At 33.8% G+C, this 16,836-nt stretch overlaps 1 protein-coding gene across 1 annotated transcript in view; it reads left to right on the top strand.

The window, feature by feature from the left end:
• Positions 1-14,451, top strand: part of Kiaa1715 (KIAA1715 ortholog) — a 65,432-nt gene extending 50,981 nt beyond the window's left edge. Inside the window, 4 exon segments of the mRNA XM_013027472.1 lie at positions 2,244-2,349; positions 3,881-3,951; positions 4,643-4,813; positions 13,411-14,451. Of these exon segments, the coding sequence (XP_012882926.1) occupies positions 2,244-2,349; positions 3,881-3,951; positions 4,643-4,813; positions 13,411-13,649 (587 nt within the window). The 3' untranslated portion in view covers positions 13,650-14,451.
• Positions 14,452-16,836: the final 2,385 nt, after the last annotated feature.

Below are 16,836 nucleotides of genomic sequence, written 5' to 3'. Positions count from 1 at the left end.
GAAGGAAGTTTAAGATAGTTTTATAAAATGTATAGGTTATTTATGTATTTAGTTTGCTTTGTGGAAATGTTAACTTTAAATATGTAGAAGTAAAATAATCTAGCAAAAGTTTTGGCTTAAATGCTTTCAAAATCTGTGGACTGGCGACATGGCTCAGTTATATAACTTGCTCTGTGTGTGAAATGCTCTTCTTTCAATCTTCAGAGCATGCTAAGCAAAAACTAATTTGGGATGCTTCGTCAAGTTGAAAATATAAGAGGGATGACAATATCAATGACAATATCAATATTAAAGATTATTTTTCAATGATATTTGGATGTTATTAATACAAGTAACTAATAACTTACTTTCCTGATATCTTAAAATATGCTTGATTTGAAATACTAAGAACTTGTTCTACAAACCCAGATTTCATTAGTAAATAATTATTACTGTGTTATCAGTTGCCCCTTCTTTTGTGACAGTATTAAGACAATAAAGATTGTAACTGTAATGCTAGACTTTAACATTTTAATAACTTGAAAGTATTTGTAACAGCCATTTTTGAATTTTGAATTTCTATATTTTAAGACTTATTCCAACAGGGCCCCGTTTTAGTTCAGTTTTTTTTTTAATAAAATCTCCGTGTAAATCTCCATTTCTACACACACTACTCTTTACCTTCTCTTGTTATACAAAGGCAAACATCATGCTTTTAAAATTTTACTCTCTAATTTTCTTTTCATCTCCTTGTTGTCTCTCAATTAAGAGTATTTCCTACATATAGTTACTTTTCAGTATTTAGAGGTCAAAGATGAACAATGTATGAAGTGTAAATGTTATCTATTATTTAAGTAAATGAAAAAACCAAATAATATATATTATCTTCATACACATGGAGTCACATATAAAGTATGTCATGTTTTAGTACTTCTTGCATGTCACTTTAAAAGAACATATTCTGTTCCTGTTGGATAGAGCATGTATGAAAGGCAATTTTATAAACTTGATAGTAGAGAGTATTGTTAAAGTTTTCAGTTATTCCTGAGTTGTGTCTGCTTACTTTATAAATTACTGAGAAAGACTACTGAATTTTTCTTGATAAACATTTTTGTCACTAGGAAGTTAATCCATTTTATCCATTATGATAATTTTGCTCTGAATATAACTACTTTAGATATTTTGATTACTCTTAGTGTCTTTTTATCTATTATTTTAATTTTACTCTATTTAGCCAGTGTATCTCCATTCTTTTAGTGTTTTTTTTTTTTGGGTGGTGGGGGGAGGATAGAGGGACTATGGAGCATATGTTGAAGTCTAGTTTAAATTTTTTTTAATCCAGTCTAACTGTCCTTACTTAATTGTGAAGAATATTCATGTCACAAAAGTTTAGTGTAATAATTTGTATGTTTGAGTTTGCTTTTAAATTTTTAAGTGCTTTTGCTTTTTCCTTTCCTGTTTGTTGCATGTGTTCCCTGTGTTACCACTGGTTCTAGGACTTGAACTCAGGGCCTGGGCACTGTTTCTGAGCTAGTACTACCACTTAAGCCATAGGTTCACTTCCAGCTTTTTGGTGGTTAATCGGAGATGAGAGTCTCAGGACTTTCCTGCTTGAGCTGGTTTTGAACCTTGGTTCTCAGCTATTAGCTCCTGAGTAGCTAGGATTGCAGGTGTAAGGCAAAGAAGCCTGCCCTTTCCCTTACATTCTTCCTTCTTTTGGATATCTTTTATTATAATAATTTATTATAGTATCTTTTATTATTATGTCAATCTTTTGGTGCCTTATTGTTTGTAATATTTTTGAGTTATTTTAATAGTTACGTTGGGATATAGTAGTTTATATCTTTAATTTACCACAGTTCCCTTTGGTGATTACCATTTTAAATGTAGTTCTAAGACTACTTACATTTCTTCTCTTCTGCCCTTTGTGTTATTATTCCTTTGACACTGCCATCCATTTTACTGCTACATGTTAAACCAACATAAGTTACATTTTTCAAAGTGATTCAGAAAGTGAAATGTCTTTTTTAGTTTGTATAGAACCTAACTTACGTTTGTTTCTTAATATATTAAATTGGTAGTTTTGATGTAGTAGACATTTAAATTTTTTTATTGCACAGTATTTTTAATGAAAATGCGTATGTTTTAGAAATATAAGAATATTTTATTTGTTTCATTAAAATGTTTTAACAGTTCCAACACATTTATCTTGTTCCTGTTTATATCTTTTATATAAATCTTATATAGATTTATTTATTTAATAGGTCTTCATCCTCCAGGTCCACCCTTAGCAAGACCCATTCTTCCCCGAGAACGAGGTGCTCTGGACAGAATTGTTGAATATCTAGTTGGTGATGGTCCACAGAACAGGTAATGTTTACTAGGTTGATAAATAAAGGAAAATGAAAATGTTTATCAGTCAGGATGTATATGTATACCCCTGTCGCCAGGTGTGTAAAGCCATATCTATACTAGATGTTCTGTACTTTTGTGGCTCTTGTTTCCTAATTATTAGGACATACTGGAGCATTGTAAACCACTGAAAAGTAACACATTCACATTTTTGGTAAAAGTTGGAAAAAACAATCTAGATAAAATCTATTTGGAAAAAATAAGACTAGTTTGGTTATAAGATTAATTTTAGAGAACTTAAATTATGTTACTGAAACTTTTAAAGATGGAGAACACAAAAATAGTGAAAACCTGGTAAATAGGAAGAAAAGAACTTTGACAGGTGTCAGTTCTGAACTTGATGAGAGTAATACTTTTAATAGTGATAACAGTTTACATGTCCTTGCTGTCATTCTAGGAAGTTAGGTATGTAAGTGTAGAGCAGTTGTCATAGTATAGATTTTAAAAAGTTCATTGGGTAGCAGAGTAGATGTTTGACAGCTTTATTATAAAGAGAATAGAAGATGATGATAATGTGTAATTGGGAAAACAAGCACAGGAAACCCAATGTATAGAAATTAAATTAAGTATCTTTTTTTTTTCTACTGCAAGATTTCTCAGAGGTTTGAATAATATTCATTGTGAATTTCCAAAAAGGGTTACATCTTTTTCTAAACATTTGACCACAGATTTGGGAGCTATCATCACAAGGAATGTACATTGGGAAACCTAAATTTAAGTGTTCTGTTATTGAATATGCTTAACGATATATTCAGCTTTTTCTTAGTTTATTTTTAATATGATGTACAAATTGTATTTCAAGATAGTTTAGGTCCAATGTTGGTAGTTCTTAACTTACCATCCTAGCTACTCAGGATGCTGAGATCTGAGGATTGTAGTTCAAAGCCAGCCCAGGCAGAGAAGTCCCGTGAGACCTCCAATTAACCACTCAAAAATCAAAAGTGGTGCCAGGCGCCGGTGGCTTATGCCTGTAATCCTACCTACTCAGGAGGCTGAGATCTGAGGATCACGGTTCAAAGCCAGGCCAGGCAGGAAAGTCGGTGGGACTCTTATCTCCAATAAACCACTAGGAAACCGGAAGTGGCTCTGTGGCTCAAGCGGTAGAGTGCTCGCCTTGAGCTGAAGAGCTGAGGGACAGCGTCCAAGCCCAGAGTTCAAGCCCCACGACCAACAAAAGAAAAAAAAAATCAAAAGTTGTGCTGTGGCTCCAAGTGGCAGAATGCTAGCCTTGAGCAAAAGAGCTCAGGAACAGGGCCCAGACCCTCCACAACCAACCCCTCCTCTCTGCACCCCCCCAAAAAAATAGGTTAAAGTTTTGATTTTGGTTGACCTTGGATTTTGTTTAAGGATTTTTCCAAATAATGTATCATCTATTATTGCATATTGAGCTATGTTGAAATATAAATTAGCCTTGGTGTCCTAGTAACCTCTTCTATGAACTTTGTCCACATTTGTATCTGTTATGTTAATTATTTTTCCTTTTATGTAGGTATGCCCTTATTTGTCAGCAGTGCTTTTCTCATAATGGTATGGCTTTGAAGGAAGAATTTGAATACATTGGTAAGAATTATTGAACAGTTAGGTTTAATATTTTACTCTTAAATATTTTATTCTATGCATTTTCTATGTAATGCCAGTTCTTTTAGAACCTGTCTACATTGACTAGGCATATTGCCCTTACCTAAAATGTGCTGTGAAGTACTGTGAGTTGTGAAGAACTTGGGTTATCTTCACAGTGAGTTGTACTAAAACTTACTACACATCAAAATCACCTGAAGCACTTAAAAAAATTATGATGTCTAGGACATATCTACAAATAGTCTAATTTTTAGTGGATTTTAAGAATGAGCATTGTCTTTTAAGCTCACAGATGATTGTCTCATGCACACATTATTAAATTATTATTTGTTAAATAGTACTTTGGAAATATGACATGAGCAAGGTTCTGGATTTTATAATGATTCTGTTGACAACTGCAAGTTTAGTAATAACTTTAAATTATTAATATGGTATTAGTTAACCACTATTTAACTTGTTATATCTTTTATTTAGAATTAATATCCTAATTTTAATAACTAGAAAGTATACTTTGAAATTAACTTTAGTTAAAACACATACCATAATATAATAAAATGAATTTCACAAAATAACCTTTGAGAGGTTCTTTGACTTTGTAATTATTAAGTTATCTGATTAGTCTTAAAATTCTCTTTGATTTGTGATTTTCTTTATTAAAAACAATTTTCCACAGCCTTTCGATGTGCCTACTGTTTTTTCTTGAATCCTGCAAGAAAAACTAGACCCCAGGCTCCAAGACTTCCAGAGTTTAATTTTGAGAAGAGGCAGGTAGTTGAAGGATCAAGTTTAGTTGATGACTTGACGTCAGAAAGTATGCTTTCATCAGAGAATCGATTTAGTGAAGGTATGAGTATGTTAATTGTTTTTCTCTTAAAATTGTGCGCTGTTTAACAGTAATAAAAGCGTAATGCCTACAGATAACAGTAGATTAACTTTACCAATATTTGCAGTATGCACGTCAGCTATTGCTCTTGGTGGCCTTCCTGTGTGATTGGTAAGATGTGTTCATGTTTTAAAATGCAGGTTATGTTGTCGTGAGCAGCATTTAACACCAGCCAGGTAAACATTGTTTGTGGAGTGAGCTCTTCTGAAAACTTGAGTCATTTTTTTAAAAAAAGTGTATCTTAATGAAACGTTATTTGACTATGAAACAGCCATTAATGAAGTAATTAGAAAAATTGTGATTAATATTAATACAATAGGTATGTATCTTCCACTTGAATTGGTAGAAATTATCAGAAAATTTTTGGAATTGGAAAATCATCTTTGCAGTTTTTGGGTGGTTATATTAATAAGGACTGTGTTTCATTGAAACAAAACAATAGCTATATATGAGTTTAACATTGTCATTTACATAAAACCAACCTACATTTGCAGAAACAATTTCCTAGAATTTGTAATTTAGAATTCATCTTGCAATTCTATTTTAGGAATTCTTGAGGACGTTTATGAGAAGATGAGATAGACCTGACTATTAACTGCCAACTATTTCTTGCAATTAAAATTCAGTCAGGAGTTCTTTGCTAAATTTTGAAGAAATATTAAAATAATACTAAAATACTGAAATAATAATTGCTAAAATTATGACAGAGTCCATGATATTTTGGTGGTATTCTTGGTGTAGGAAAATATTTATACTGGAAGTTTAGTTCATTTAATTAGTTATTTTGTGTTGGTTCTGGGGCTTGAACTCAGGGCATGGGTGCTACCCCTGAGCATTTTTGCTCAAGGTTAGCACTCTACCACTTGAGACATAGCCTTAGTCCCAGCTTTGTTTGGTGGTTAATTGCAGATAAGATTCTCATGGGCTGGATTTGAACCTTGGACCTCAGCTCTCAGCCTCCTGAGTAGCTAGGATTATAGGCATGAGCCCCCAGAACCCTATATTTAATTTAACAGTCAGCATTCCACCTTTTAGTTTCTACAAATTATTTATATACATTTGATTTCCAGCAAAAGCTGGAAGTGGAGTTGTGGATTAAGTGGTAGATCACTAACTAACCTTGAGAACAAAAGATCAAAGACAGTGCCCAGGCCCTGAGTTCAAGCTTTAGTATTAGCATTCTCCCTTAACCAACCCCTCAAAAAATATAACAATTGCAAACAAAATTTTTTTTTTTGTATATTCTGTGAGGCAGTGAACTTTTAGAAATCAGAAATTTAGTGTGAGATTTCAGGACTTTTTTTTTTTTGGACTTTGAAATGAACCTAAAATATGTATGCTGAATTGGGCTTCGCTTTTGGCTTACTAACATCAAAATAAAATTGAATATATATAGCTATGACAGAGGCCTATGTACTTCCAGCACAGAATGAATGCATTCATCTTCTCCAAGTCTGCAACATCAACTTCAAACCGTGTCAAATTTTTTCTTTTGCTTAAGTCATTGTTCTGAGCTGCATGCTTTCACATGCAAACCACCTGCGTTGGCATTGCAGCATCTCCAAGCTGAGAATTAAAGGATATCATACTGAAGATGCCTAGAGGAAAAATTGAAGTCTTTGCCATGAGTAACCTTGTTTATGAGAGCTAAAGTGAATATTCGGAAGCCAATAGGTGGGATTAAAAAAATAAAAGAAAAAGAAAAAGAAAAAAGCCAGCAAAATAAAAATCTTGATAATGGGTCCTGTGCTTTATTTCTTTTGCTAAGGTCAAGATGGATAGTTAGCAAACAACACCCAGCTGTACCTTTCCTTCTCATCTAATCTAGGCGGAGCAATACCCCAGATGTCTCATTTTCTGTCTGAAATCTCTGGAATGAAGTCTAACTGGCTCAAACTCAACCCCAGTAAGGTAATGTTAATAGGCAAAGGCAAACCTTGAGGCAGGGTCTGCAGACTCCATACTACTAAAAGCGGAAGCAACAATTCTGTTTGGTTAAGGCTGTTTCTAGAATAGTAACTTTTTCATAATTCTTTTTGGATTCATCAAATTGGCCATGAACATCTTTCTGTCCTTTGGCTCTCCAGAAGACTGAAACTTTTCTCCAAGATTCCTATTACCACACTATAATACAGTTTTCAATTCAAATCTGGATTCCTTCAATGAACAATGGGGAAGTATTACTGATGAACTGATGAAGCTGGATATGATTTGGATGCCAGTAGTGTACCCTTACAATTAAATTGAACTATTAAATAGGACCATATCATCTTAATCATCTGCTCAGCTAATAGGCAATGCCACTGGGAATGTAGGTTTCTGGTTTCTAAATTCTTCAATGATGCAGAAAATTGAGGAATGAACAAAAACATTCTTGCTTCAATTTTTGTATTTTTTTAACATTGAAATAGCTTATTGGTATCAGCAAGAATTGTATAGATTAGGGTATTGAATTTACAGATGTACTCAAAAGTTAACTTTCACCTGAAGTTTTCTTTCAGCCAATGTCAGTAGCTTCTTTTTTTCTAGTCTATGACACAAGAATTTTTAAATTCAAGTTTGTCTGGATTCTGATATTAGAAGATTTTACATTTAGGTTGAGAAATCAGGCTTTACTCTTTGGAGTAACATGGAATCTTATACAGATTTCATCAGAGACCTTGAAGAAATTTCTCATTAAAATTTAAATTCTCAGCATTCTCCTTCCTCCACTGTGTATCTGTCTATATGCTTTGGTGACGAATAATTAAGGGAAAAAAACAGAAATAAGGGATACGGAACAGATTGCCTTATATCTGAAATCACAATGGATATGGAGTACTAAAAAGTGAATTGCTTTGAGATCCCCACTTTATTGTTAAATAATAGTACTTGACTAAATAATAGCAATAAATAATAGTAATAATAGTAATACTTGAATCTCTAACAAGTGACAATAAACTCCATTTTACCCTCAGAAAAGTCCTAAGCTGGGCACTGGTAGTTCATGCCTGTAATTCTGCTACTCCAGAGGCTAAGATCTGAGGATCAAGTTTCAAAGCCAGCCTGGGCAAGAAAATCTGTGAGATTCTGATTTCCAATTAACCACTGAAAAAGCCAGAGATGGTAATAGTGGTAGCCTTTGAGCAAAAATGTTGAGGAACATTTCCCACTAGCCCCGAGTTTGCCTCAAAAAATAAAATAAAAATGAACATTCATATTAGTGCACACCTGTAATCCTAGCACTTGGATGACTGCATCAGAAGGCTTCTGAGTTCAAGACCAGCTTGAGCTCTACATAATGAGACTGTTTCAAAAGGAGAAAAACAGCTTTTAAAAATACCTGAGATATACCATTTTTAATTAAATTTAGTAACCTAATTATTACTTCTAGGTATCTACATTGTTATTTTACTCTAGGACTGTGGTTGGTTTTTTGACTACCATGTTTAAAAAAATGTTAATATTATGTCTTCATTACTCTAATTTTGTTTAGGACTCATGTAATATATTTTAATAGATAATAGCTCTTAGTGAATGAATAACTCAATAATAAAACTCATGGCATCTAATACTAGTAAAAATAGTAAAGCTTACATAAGATAAAACTTATTTTGGTGATATGATTTCCATCTACCCTTCTATGCAAAATACTGTTATATTTAGGTTAAGTTGAATGGGAGAAAATTTGTCTTTTAGTAGATTTGCTATTGATCATGAAAATTATATTATCCAAAATGCATAGGCACTTAATCTTCAGCTTTTCAAGATGATCTGTGGCATGTTGTTTCATGCTTACTTTAGCTATAGATTTTTTCTTTCTTTTTTTTTTTTTCTTTTTGGTCATAGAGCTTGAACTCTGGGCCTGGGTACTGTCTCTGAGCTCTTCAGCTCAAGGCGAGTGCTCTACCACTTGAGTTTTCTGGTGGTTTGTTGGCTAGCTTTGACCTGCGATCCTCAGATCCCAGCCTCCTGAGTAGCCAGGATTACTGGTATGAGCCACAAGCACCCGGCAGATATAGATATCTTTTGACCATCAGAAACTATTTTCTAAACCATCTTCAGCCTTCTAAACCACCTTCAGCTTTCTAAACCACTTTCATCTTGACCACTGCTTAATAGTAAAATTCATACTTTATTTGCCAGTAGTAATTAATTCAGTGATACTCTTGTTGAATTCTAGATATTTCCTCATAAGTGGCTATAATTTAACTTTATTCATTTGGTTATCTGGTTTGTTCCTTTGTTCCTTAACAGTAAATTGACTATTGTTTGTAAGGCAGGAAAGTCTTTTAAAATTGCTTTTTAAAAAAATCTATGAGTTCAAAGACAAATTGTCAATTTAATATGATGTTCTTTGGGTATACAAATAGTGAACACATATACTGGGTAAATGAAATTGTTTCTAGATTATTCTTTAATTTTCTTACAAAATTATTCTTTCAAGAGCTAGTATAAAAACTTACAAGTAAGGTAAAGTTCTTGTATGTTTTCTATGTGCGGTTTATGTGTGGAGCAGTGGTATTCATTATATTGCTTTCTCAGTTTTATGAGTTAGAGTTGTCTATCTGAGTTGAGGCTTTGCTCTACTAACTGTATACCAGTTCATTATTTAGTGAGGGAAAAACTTGTCTTTCATTGGGATGGAGTGTGAGAGAAGTAAAAGTTGGAAATTAAAAAAATGATGGACCATTTTTGTCAGATTGTGTGGTAAAATTGTATTGGGATTGTAGATGCTACAGTTAATATAATTTTTTTTACACCTGGTTAACATAGGTTTTCCAGGTAACAGTTTTGGCTCATAAATTGGACCATACAGAGCATAATAGGTTTGCTTATTGTGAACAAAAAGGCTGATTTTTTTTTTTTTTTTGCCAGTCCTGGGTGCTGTCCCTGAGCCTCTTTGTGGTTAAGGCTAGGGCTCTACACTTGAGCCACAGTGCCACTTCCGCCTTTTTCTGGGTGGTTTATTGGATATAAGAATCTCATGGATTTTTCTTCCCATCCTGGCTTACAACTGCAATCCTCAGATCTCAGCCTCCTGAGTAGCTAGGGTTACAGACATGAGCCACGTGCCCCGGCTTGGTTTCTTTTTTTTAATATTATGTGGCTAAGTATTTCTATCTTCTAAAATGTATTTTATATCACCAAGCTGTTTTAACCTACAGTTACACAGAAAAAAAATTTAAATAAGTTTTTTATTGTGAAAATACTGTACAGAGGGGTTACAATTACATGAGCAAGGTAATGAGTACATTTCTTATCAAGCATTGTTGCCTCCTCCTTTGTTTTTCCCCTATGCTCCCTTCTCATCTCCACAACTACACAGAATAGGCATATGATTTTCTCATGGAAGTACTTTAAAAATAGTACATTAGTCTTATTAAAAAGCCCTGAGATTTTGTTATAGGATATTTTTATTTGTACCTGTCATTTATATTTTGTTTGTGTAATTTCTTACAAAATGAAATTAGCTTCTAAACATCAAATACTGGCTCATTTAGACTATCTAATGTCTGCATTATAAAAGTCACATTATTTTTTTGTAGTGTAACTGCTATTAAGATTTGTTTTCTGCAAATCAACCCAAAGGAAGAAAAGTAGTTAGTAAGAGATTCTGATTATTTTTCAGCCCTTGCTATCATTTCACCAGTTTTTTTAGTTTTCTATTTAGTATCTAAAATTACAATATTGATTAGGAACTTTGTGTAACATATTTTCTAATTATGGTAGCATATGATATTTCTTTGACTTTATTACAGATATTTAAACCTTTCAGAATTACAGTTCCTATATTAATAGCTTTTTTATGAACTCAGAATTTTAAAATTGGCTTTGACTAGTAAAGTAATTCTGAATCTAGTAATGACACAAAACTTTAATAGTGAGGAACTGGTGGCTTACACCTGTAACCCTAGCTAGTCAGGAGGCTGAAATTTGAGGATTACAACTTGAAGCCAGCCTGGGCACAAAAGCCCATGAAACTTTTAACTCCAATTAACCACCAAAAAGCCAGAAGTTTAGCTATGGCTCAAGTGTTAGAGCACGAGACTTGAGCAAAGAAGCTCAGGGAGTGCACTCAGGCCCTCAGTTCAAGTTCCAAGACTGGCACAAAAAACCAACCCCTTCCCCCAAATCCAAACCAGCAACAACAACAAAAACTTCAATATAATAAACCTTGAATTTTGATACCCCTTTTGTGTCAGTATAGTTTTGAGACAATCTGTCAGATAAAGTATGATAAACTATGTGGGTCTGTGTTCTCTTAAACATGGACATTTGTGGGTTGTGTCTTAGATTCTGAACTTTTTTTTTTTCATGTTGTGTGGCTTTATTGACTTGTTTCAGAAGACTTGGGTAAACAAATTATAAAGTTCCTGCCAAGTAAGTATTGCTTTATGGCTAAAGAGTTATGGAAAACTGCGACTCCTAAAATTCTACCATGGATAAATTCTGTGAGGGTAGAATTACAAATGGTTGGCAGCTCCTAACATTTTTTGCAGAACTTGTTTGATTTTGCAGCAGGAATGACTTGTTTCATTTGCCTTTATCTGCTTTTTCCTTTCTACCATGGAACATTTGAAGAACAAAACTCATGACCTGCTTTTTGGATTTTTGTTAAGAGCCCAAGTGATACACAATGCTATTTTAAGTTCATTATTGAGATACAAGTAGGATTTTATGACATTTGTCACAAATATGATTTATGAATGTTACCCACTAATATTTATTATAATATGAAATTTTCCTACACAAAGGTGTTATCAATTGTAATTTGTAGTTCACTGTAAACCCAGGGCTAACATCTATTTAAGGAAATAAAAATTGAGTATTTTCAAAGGCCTGGCAAAGAATGTGGGAGAAATAAATATGTTTATTATAATTGGTATGGTAAAACCATGAATGTCTTAAAATTTCAGGCGAATATATACCTATAACAGATAATATGTTTGCAAAACTATATTTATTTTGCAAAACTTGGGCTCATACTAGGCAAGGAATTTAACTAGAACTTTACCCTAAGTAGGTTGTCTTTCCAAATTTTTTGAATCAATAATACTTGTAATTTATCATAAGGGATCTTCTATGACAGTAGTAAAATCTGGTGGCTCAGTGGTAGAGTGCTTGCCTTGCATGCATGAGGCCCTGGGTTCCATTCCTCAGCACCACATAAGCAGGAAAAAAAAAAGCCGGAAGTGGTGCTATGGCTCTAGTGGTAGCATGCTAGCCTTGAGCTGAAGAGCTAAGGGACAGCGCCCAGGCCCAGAGTTCAGGCCCCACGACCGTACCCCCCCCCAAAAAAAAAAAAAGAAAAGAAAATCTGTTTTTTTGCCTAGCTGACATGATTTAACTATTTTTTTCTAGTAAGATTATTACCTCAAGGCTAGATTTTATCTTTCACTTGGAAATTGGAAGGCTCAAAGCTTCTTTGCTCCTATTAGTCCCTCCTTTATGTCATTCTTTAAAATTTGAAATATTAAGTACAGTTTATTTAATAAAATTGTTATTAAGGTATTTAAATTTAATAAAACTTAAAAGAGCGTTTAAGGAAATAGTTTTCAGGTAGAGACCGAGATCTATACTTTTAACTTTTGCTATGAAGACAGGAAAAAGACCCTTTTCTTTCTAGCACACTAGAGATAAATTCTGACCTAGAGTTTTGTGGGTTTTTTTTTTACAAGAAAACTACAAATTTTAATAATCTTTAAAAATATGAACATTTTTCTGGTGAACTTGGGGTTTAAACTTGGGGCTTTGTGCTTGCTGGGCAGTGCTCTGTCACTCCAGTCATGCCTCCATCCCTACTTTGCTCTGGACATTTTTGAGATAGGATCTTGCTTTTTGTCCCAGCTGGCCTGGAATCATGAACCTCCTATTATTGCCTCCCACCACATCTAGGATTATAGGCTCATGACAACCCTCTCAGCTTTTGGTTGAGATGAGATTTTCATAAATGTTTTTGCCTGGGTTGGCCTCAAGCTGTGATCCTCCCGATCTCTGCTTCCTAAGTAGCTAGGATTATAACTGACCTAGAGTTTTAAAGAGTGAGAATTTGCCTTGCTCTTGGGTAGAGGGAATTTTGCCATACTTTTGAAAAAGATGAATTCTGACTTCCTCATTCCTTGAATAATCAAGATGAAAATAAGATGGGATATCACCTAAACACACACATGCATACGTACACATAAAAGAAAAATTTACACATTGCTTACAGGATTGCTCAGGTATAAGGGGGAACAGTTTCTTCTTACAGTATAATCTAAGAGTTTATTGGCTACACAGTAGTCTTATAGCACCTAATTCTGTTTGTTAGACTTGGGAGTTGGGTATCCAACTGATAAATGTGTCTTTAGAAGCTAGTAGTTTTGAAAACATTCAAATATAATTTTGGCTATTTTTTCTTCAGTGATACTACATCATAAATATTCTTATAGAAAGTACTAATTTTAAAAGATTTTAGAATCACAATAAAAATTGTATTGTTTCTTAATCCGTTCCTGCCACATGTGTGTTTGTGTATTTTGCTGTATTTAACAGTTTTAACATTACTGTTTTCCTAAAATCTTGAATGTTTCCAGAATCTTTAGAAGAACAAGATGTCCTTGATAACAGCACAGAACAGACAGATGACAAAATACCAGCTACAGAGCCGACAAACCAAATGACAGAAAAGGCATCTGGCTCAGAGGAACAAGAGGAGAAAGTAGAAGAAACAGAGAATGAGGAAAACTCAACAAATGAAGCCAAATCAACCATTTTCAGAGCTGATTCTATTACTAATCTTGAACTAAGTGGAGAATCTTTGATGACAAAGTAGTAAATGTTTCCATGTGCCTTCAACTGGATATTAGTAGCCTTGTTGATGTCAGTTATTGCTTTTTTTGATGGTACTTAAAAATATTTTTTGCCCCTACATGTATATTCTTGATAACCATTTAAATTCAGATTGCCTAGAAATTTCAGTATATCACTAAACTAGAGGATATTGAAGTTAAAAGCAAGCAATACCAGTGAAATGAGATACTTTTGAATGTACAATGATTCACAGATTTAGATAGCTTTTAGATATTTTGTCTATCCTAACAAAAATGGATAGCACTTTTGTTTTCTATATGTATCACTTGTAAATAATCCTTATTTTGACATAGGAATACTTTTGGTTAGGAATAATTCTCTAGTTGTGTTTGTTTTAAGGAAATGAAACACAATTAAGATTTTTGAATATTTCATCATTATAACCTAGTAGAATTTTAACTCGAGATATTTGCCAGTGTGGTGGAAATATCTGTTTAGGTGTTTACATTGATATTAAAGTTATAATTGTAACTATATAGGCATTGGTACGAATTCTCAGTAAGAATGTAATTGAATAGTCAAGTGCAGTGTTTCTATTGATGTCTTTTATTTTGCAGCTGGGCCAAAGGCATATGTTGTATATAATTAGTTTATGTTTACATATTAACATATAGGAAATATACCTGCACTTGACTGTACTTGAATTCTTAGTATTATTTATACTTGTAAAATAATGATGATGACATATAAGTGAATTTTGTGCTCTTGTGTGTGTTTTGTTAAGGAAAATAAATATGACCTGGCAGCAATTCCTTTCTGTTAAATATCTAGATTTCTTTAAATCATATATTGGTTGATGACTTGGGTATGTAGAAACAGACCTCACATATGATAAATCTATAGCTTCTGCTGAGAACATCATAATGCCTTTGTTCTGACTTGTTGCTTTAATTATTTTTCTCATTTGGAAACACCTTAAGCCATTTGTAGTTCTTGAGAGATGAATGTTTTGTAAAAACAGACAGCTAAGTGCTAATACTTTGTTGGATAAAATATGTATGCTAATCAAATGGGGGAAAGTGGACCTAGAATAGAAATCTTGGTATAGATTGGTATAGAAATACAGTATGAAGCCGGGCGCTGGTGGCTCACGCCTGTAATCCTAGCTACTCAGGAGGCTGAGATCTGAGGATCGCGGTTCAAAGCCAGCTCGGGCAGGAGAGACCGTGAGACTCCTATCTCCAATAAACCACCAGAAAACCGGAAGTGGCGCTGTAGCTCAAGTGGTAGAAGAGCTGAGGGACAGTGCCCAGGCCCAGAGTTCAAGCCCCACAACCGACAAAAAAAAAAAAAAAATACAGTATGATAATTTGCTTTAGCTTCCTTGTACTTCTCTTCTCCATTTGTGTGTGTGTGTGTGTGTGTGTGTGTGTGTGTGTGTGTGTGTGTGTGCATGTGCATGTGCATGTGCATGTGTGCATGTGTGTACACACACACCAGTACTGAGACTTGAACTCAGGGCCAGAATGCTCTCCTGTACTTTTTTAGCTCAAGGCTAATCACATCTCTATTTCTGGCCTTTTGTGATTAATTAGAGAGTCTCATGGATGTTCCTTCCTGCCTGGCCTGGCTTTAAACTGCTATCCTTGGGTTTTAGTCTCCTGAGTAGTTAGGATTGCAAGCATGAGCCACTGATCTCTGGCTATCCTCCAACTTGAAAAAAAAACAACAAAAATACCATTAACATTGTTATGCAACAGTGGTGTCTCTGGCTAATATTTCAGTTAGAATTGAATATAACTTTTTATCATTTAAAATTCATTATGATTTATTATCATTTAACAATTATTTCTAAAGAACTATTAGTGGTCTTAGGCAACTTGGTATAATGGCTACAGTCCCAAACTGGACTTACAGTCTTGAGCAGTCTCACCTAACCTCTCTGTGAATATTTCTCATCTGTAAAATGGGAAGATTGCTACCTGTTTTTCAGAGGTATTGGGATAATTAGGAAAATTTCTGTAATGTGCCTAGTTCACTTACCTGATAATAGCTACTAAGTAAATGGGAGCATGCATTATTATTGATATCTCTGTGAAATACGAAATCTTCCTCTGGTAGATAAAAAACAAATCAGTATTCAGTCAACTGCTCAGGACAAAACCAAAGTTTTCTTCACCAATTTTTCTTTGTCATATGTATGTGTATAAATATGAAGATTAAATAAAACTCAAATATAACCTTTCTAGAAAGCGATTTTCATCAGTTTTTGATGGGTTATTAACCCATATTTGTCTTAGCAGTACTCTGTAGCATCCTGTTATAAAACATTTAAATTCTGATGTCCATTACTTGAAAACAAGTATCTTGGAAAAAAAACAATGGTAGAATGAAGAGATAAGGATATATTTGAAAGAAATTTAAAAAAGGATCAAGCTTAAAAGGATAGCAAAATTAATATAAAAATAATGTGCTTGTGATTATATAGTATCTATTAATATAGAAAAGTTTATCCTGATAGTATATAAAATAGAAAAGTTTATCTTGATAATAAACAATGATTGGAAGAATAGTAAAATGCCCCATTTCTAATGATTAAAACTAGTGTAAAAGAGAAAAACTCATCTATTCAGTACTAATGGCTAGAGCCATCTTCAATTCACTGGCTGGTCATCATCTAAATCCTTCTTAACTGCTCCTTAGTGTGATCTATAGGCTTGAGAGTTTCTCTCCTTCCCATCTTTATTCTTGTAGTATAGCCATACAAACCTCCTTTTAATTCTTTGGCCATACTCAGTCCTTTTCTGCCTTAGGTCTTGGCTTATTTTATTTTCCTTAGAGAGATGCCCTCATCCTCCTATCAGTAAAAGGCCGGTGCCCTTTGCTCAACCATCATGTCACCTATCTTTATTTACCATCCTTATCACAATTCCTAAGTATTTTATTTGCTTGTCATTAACTCTCTTCAAAGGTTTTCTTCTACATCTTGAGGAGTGAGCACAATGCCTGACACATTTATATGTGAATGAATAACTTGCTATACCCAGTGAAAACTTTGAGTTCTTATTCACTGCTTGGCAGATTGACATTGCTGAGTACTCCCTCTTTGAAATGGCTTTTCTTTTTCTTTCTTAATATACTACGGTTCTCTTCTCTGCCTTCTTGCTACCCTTTGCAAGACTCTTCCTCTCTCTCTGCCCATCCTTTAT

The sequence above is a fragment of the Dipodomys ordii genome, unplaced genomic scaffold (genome assembly GCF_000151885.1).
Source record: "Dipodomys ordii isolate 6190 unplaced genomic scaffold, Dord_2.0 Scaffold5, whole genome shotgun sequence".
In the NCBI taxonomy this organism is placed as follows: domain Eukaryota; kingdom Metazoa; phylum Chordata; class Mammalia; order Rodentia; family Heteromyidae; genus Dipodomys; species Dipodomys ordii.
This window is presented reverse-complemented; position numbering and strand designations above follow the sequence as displayed.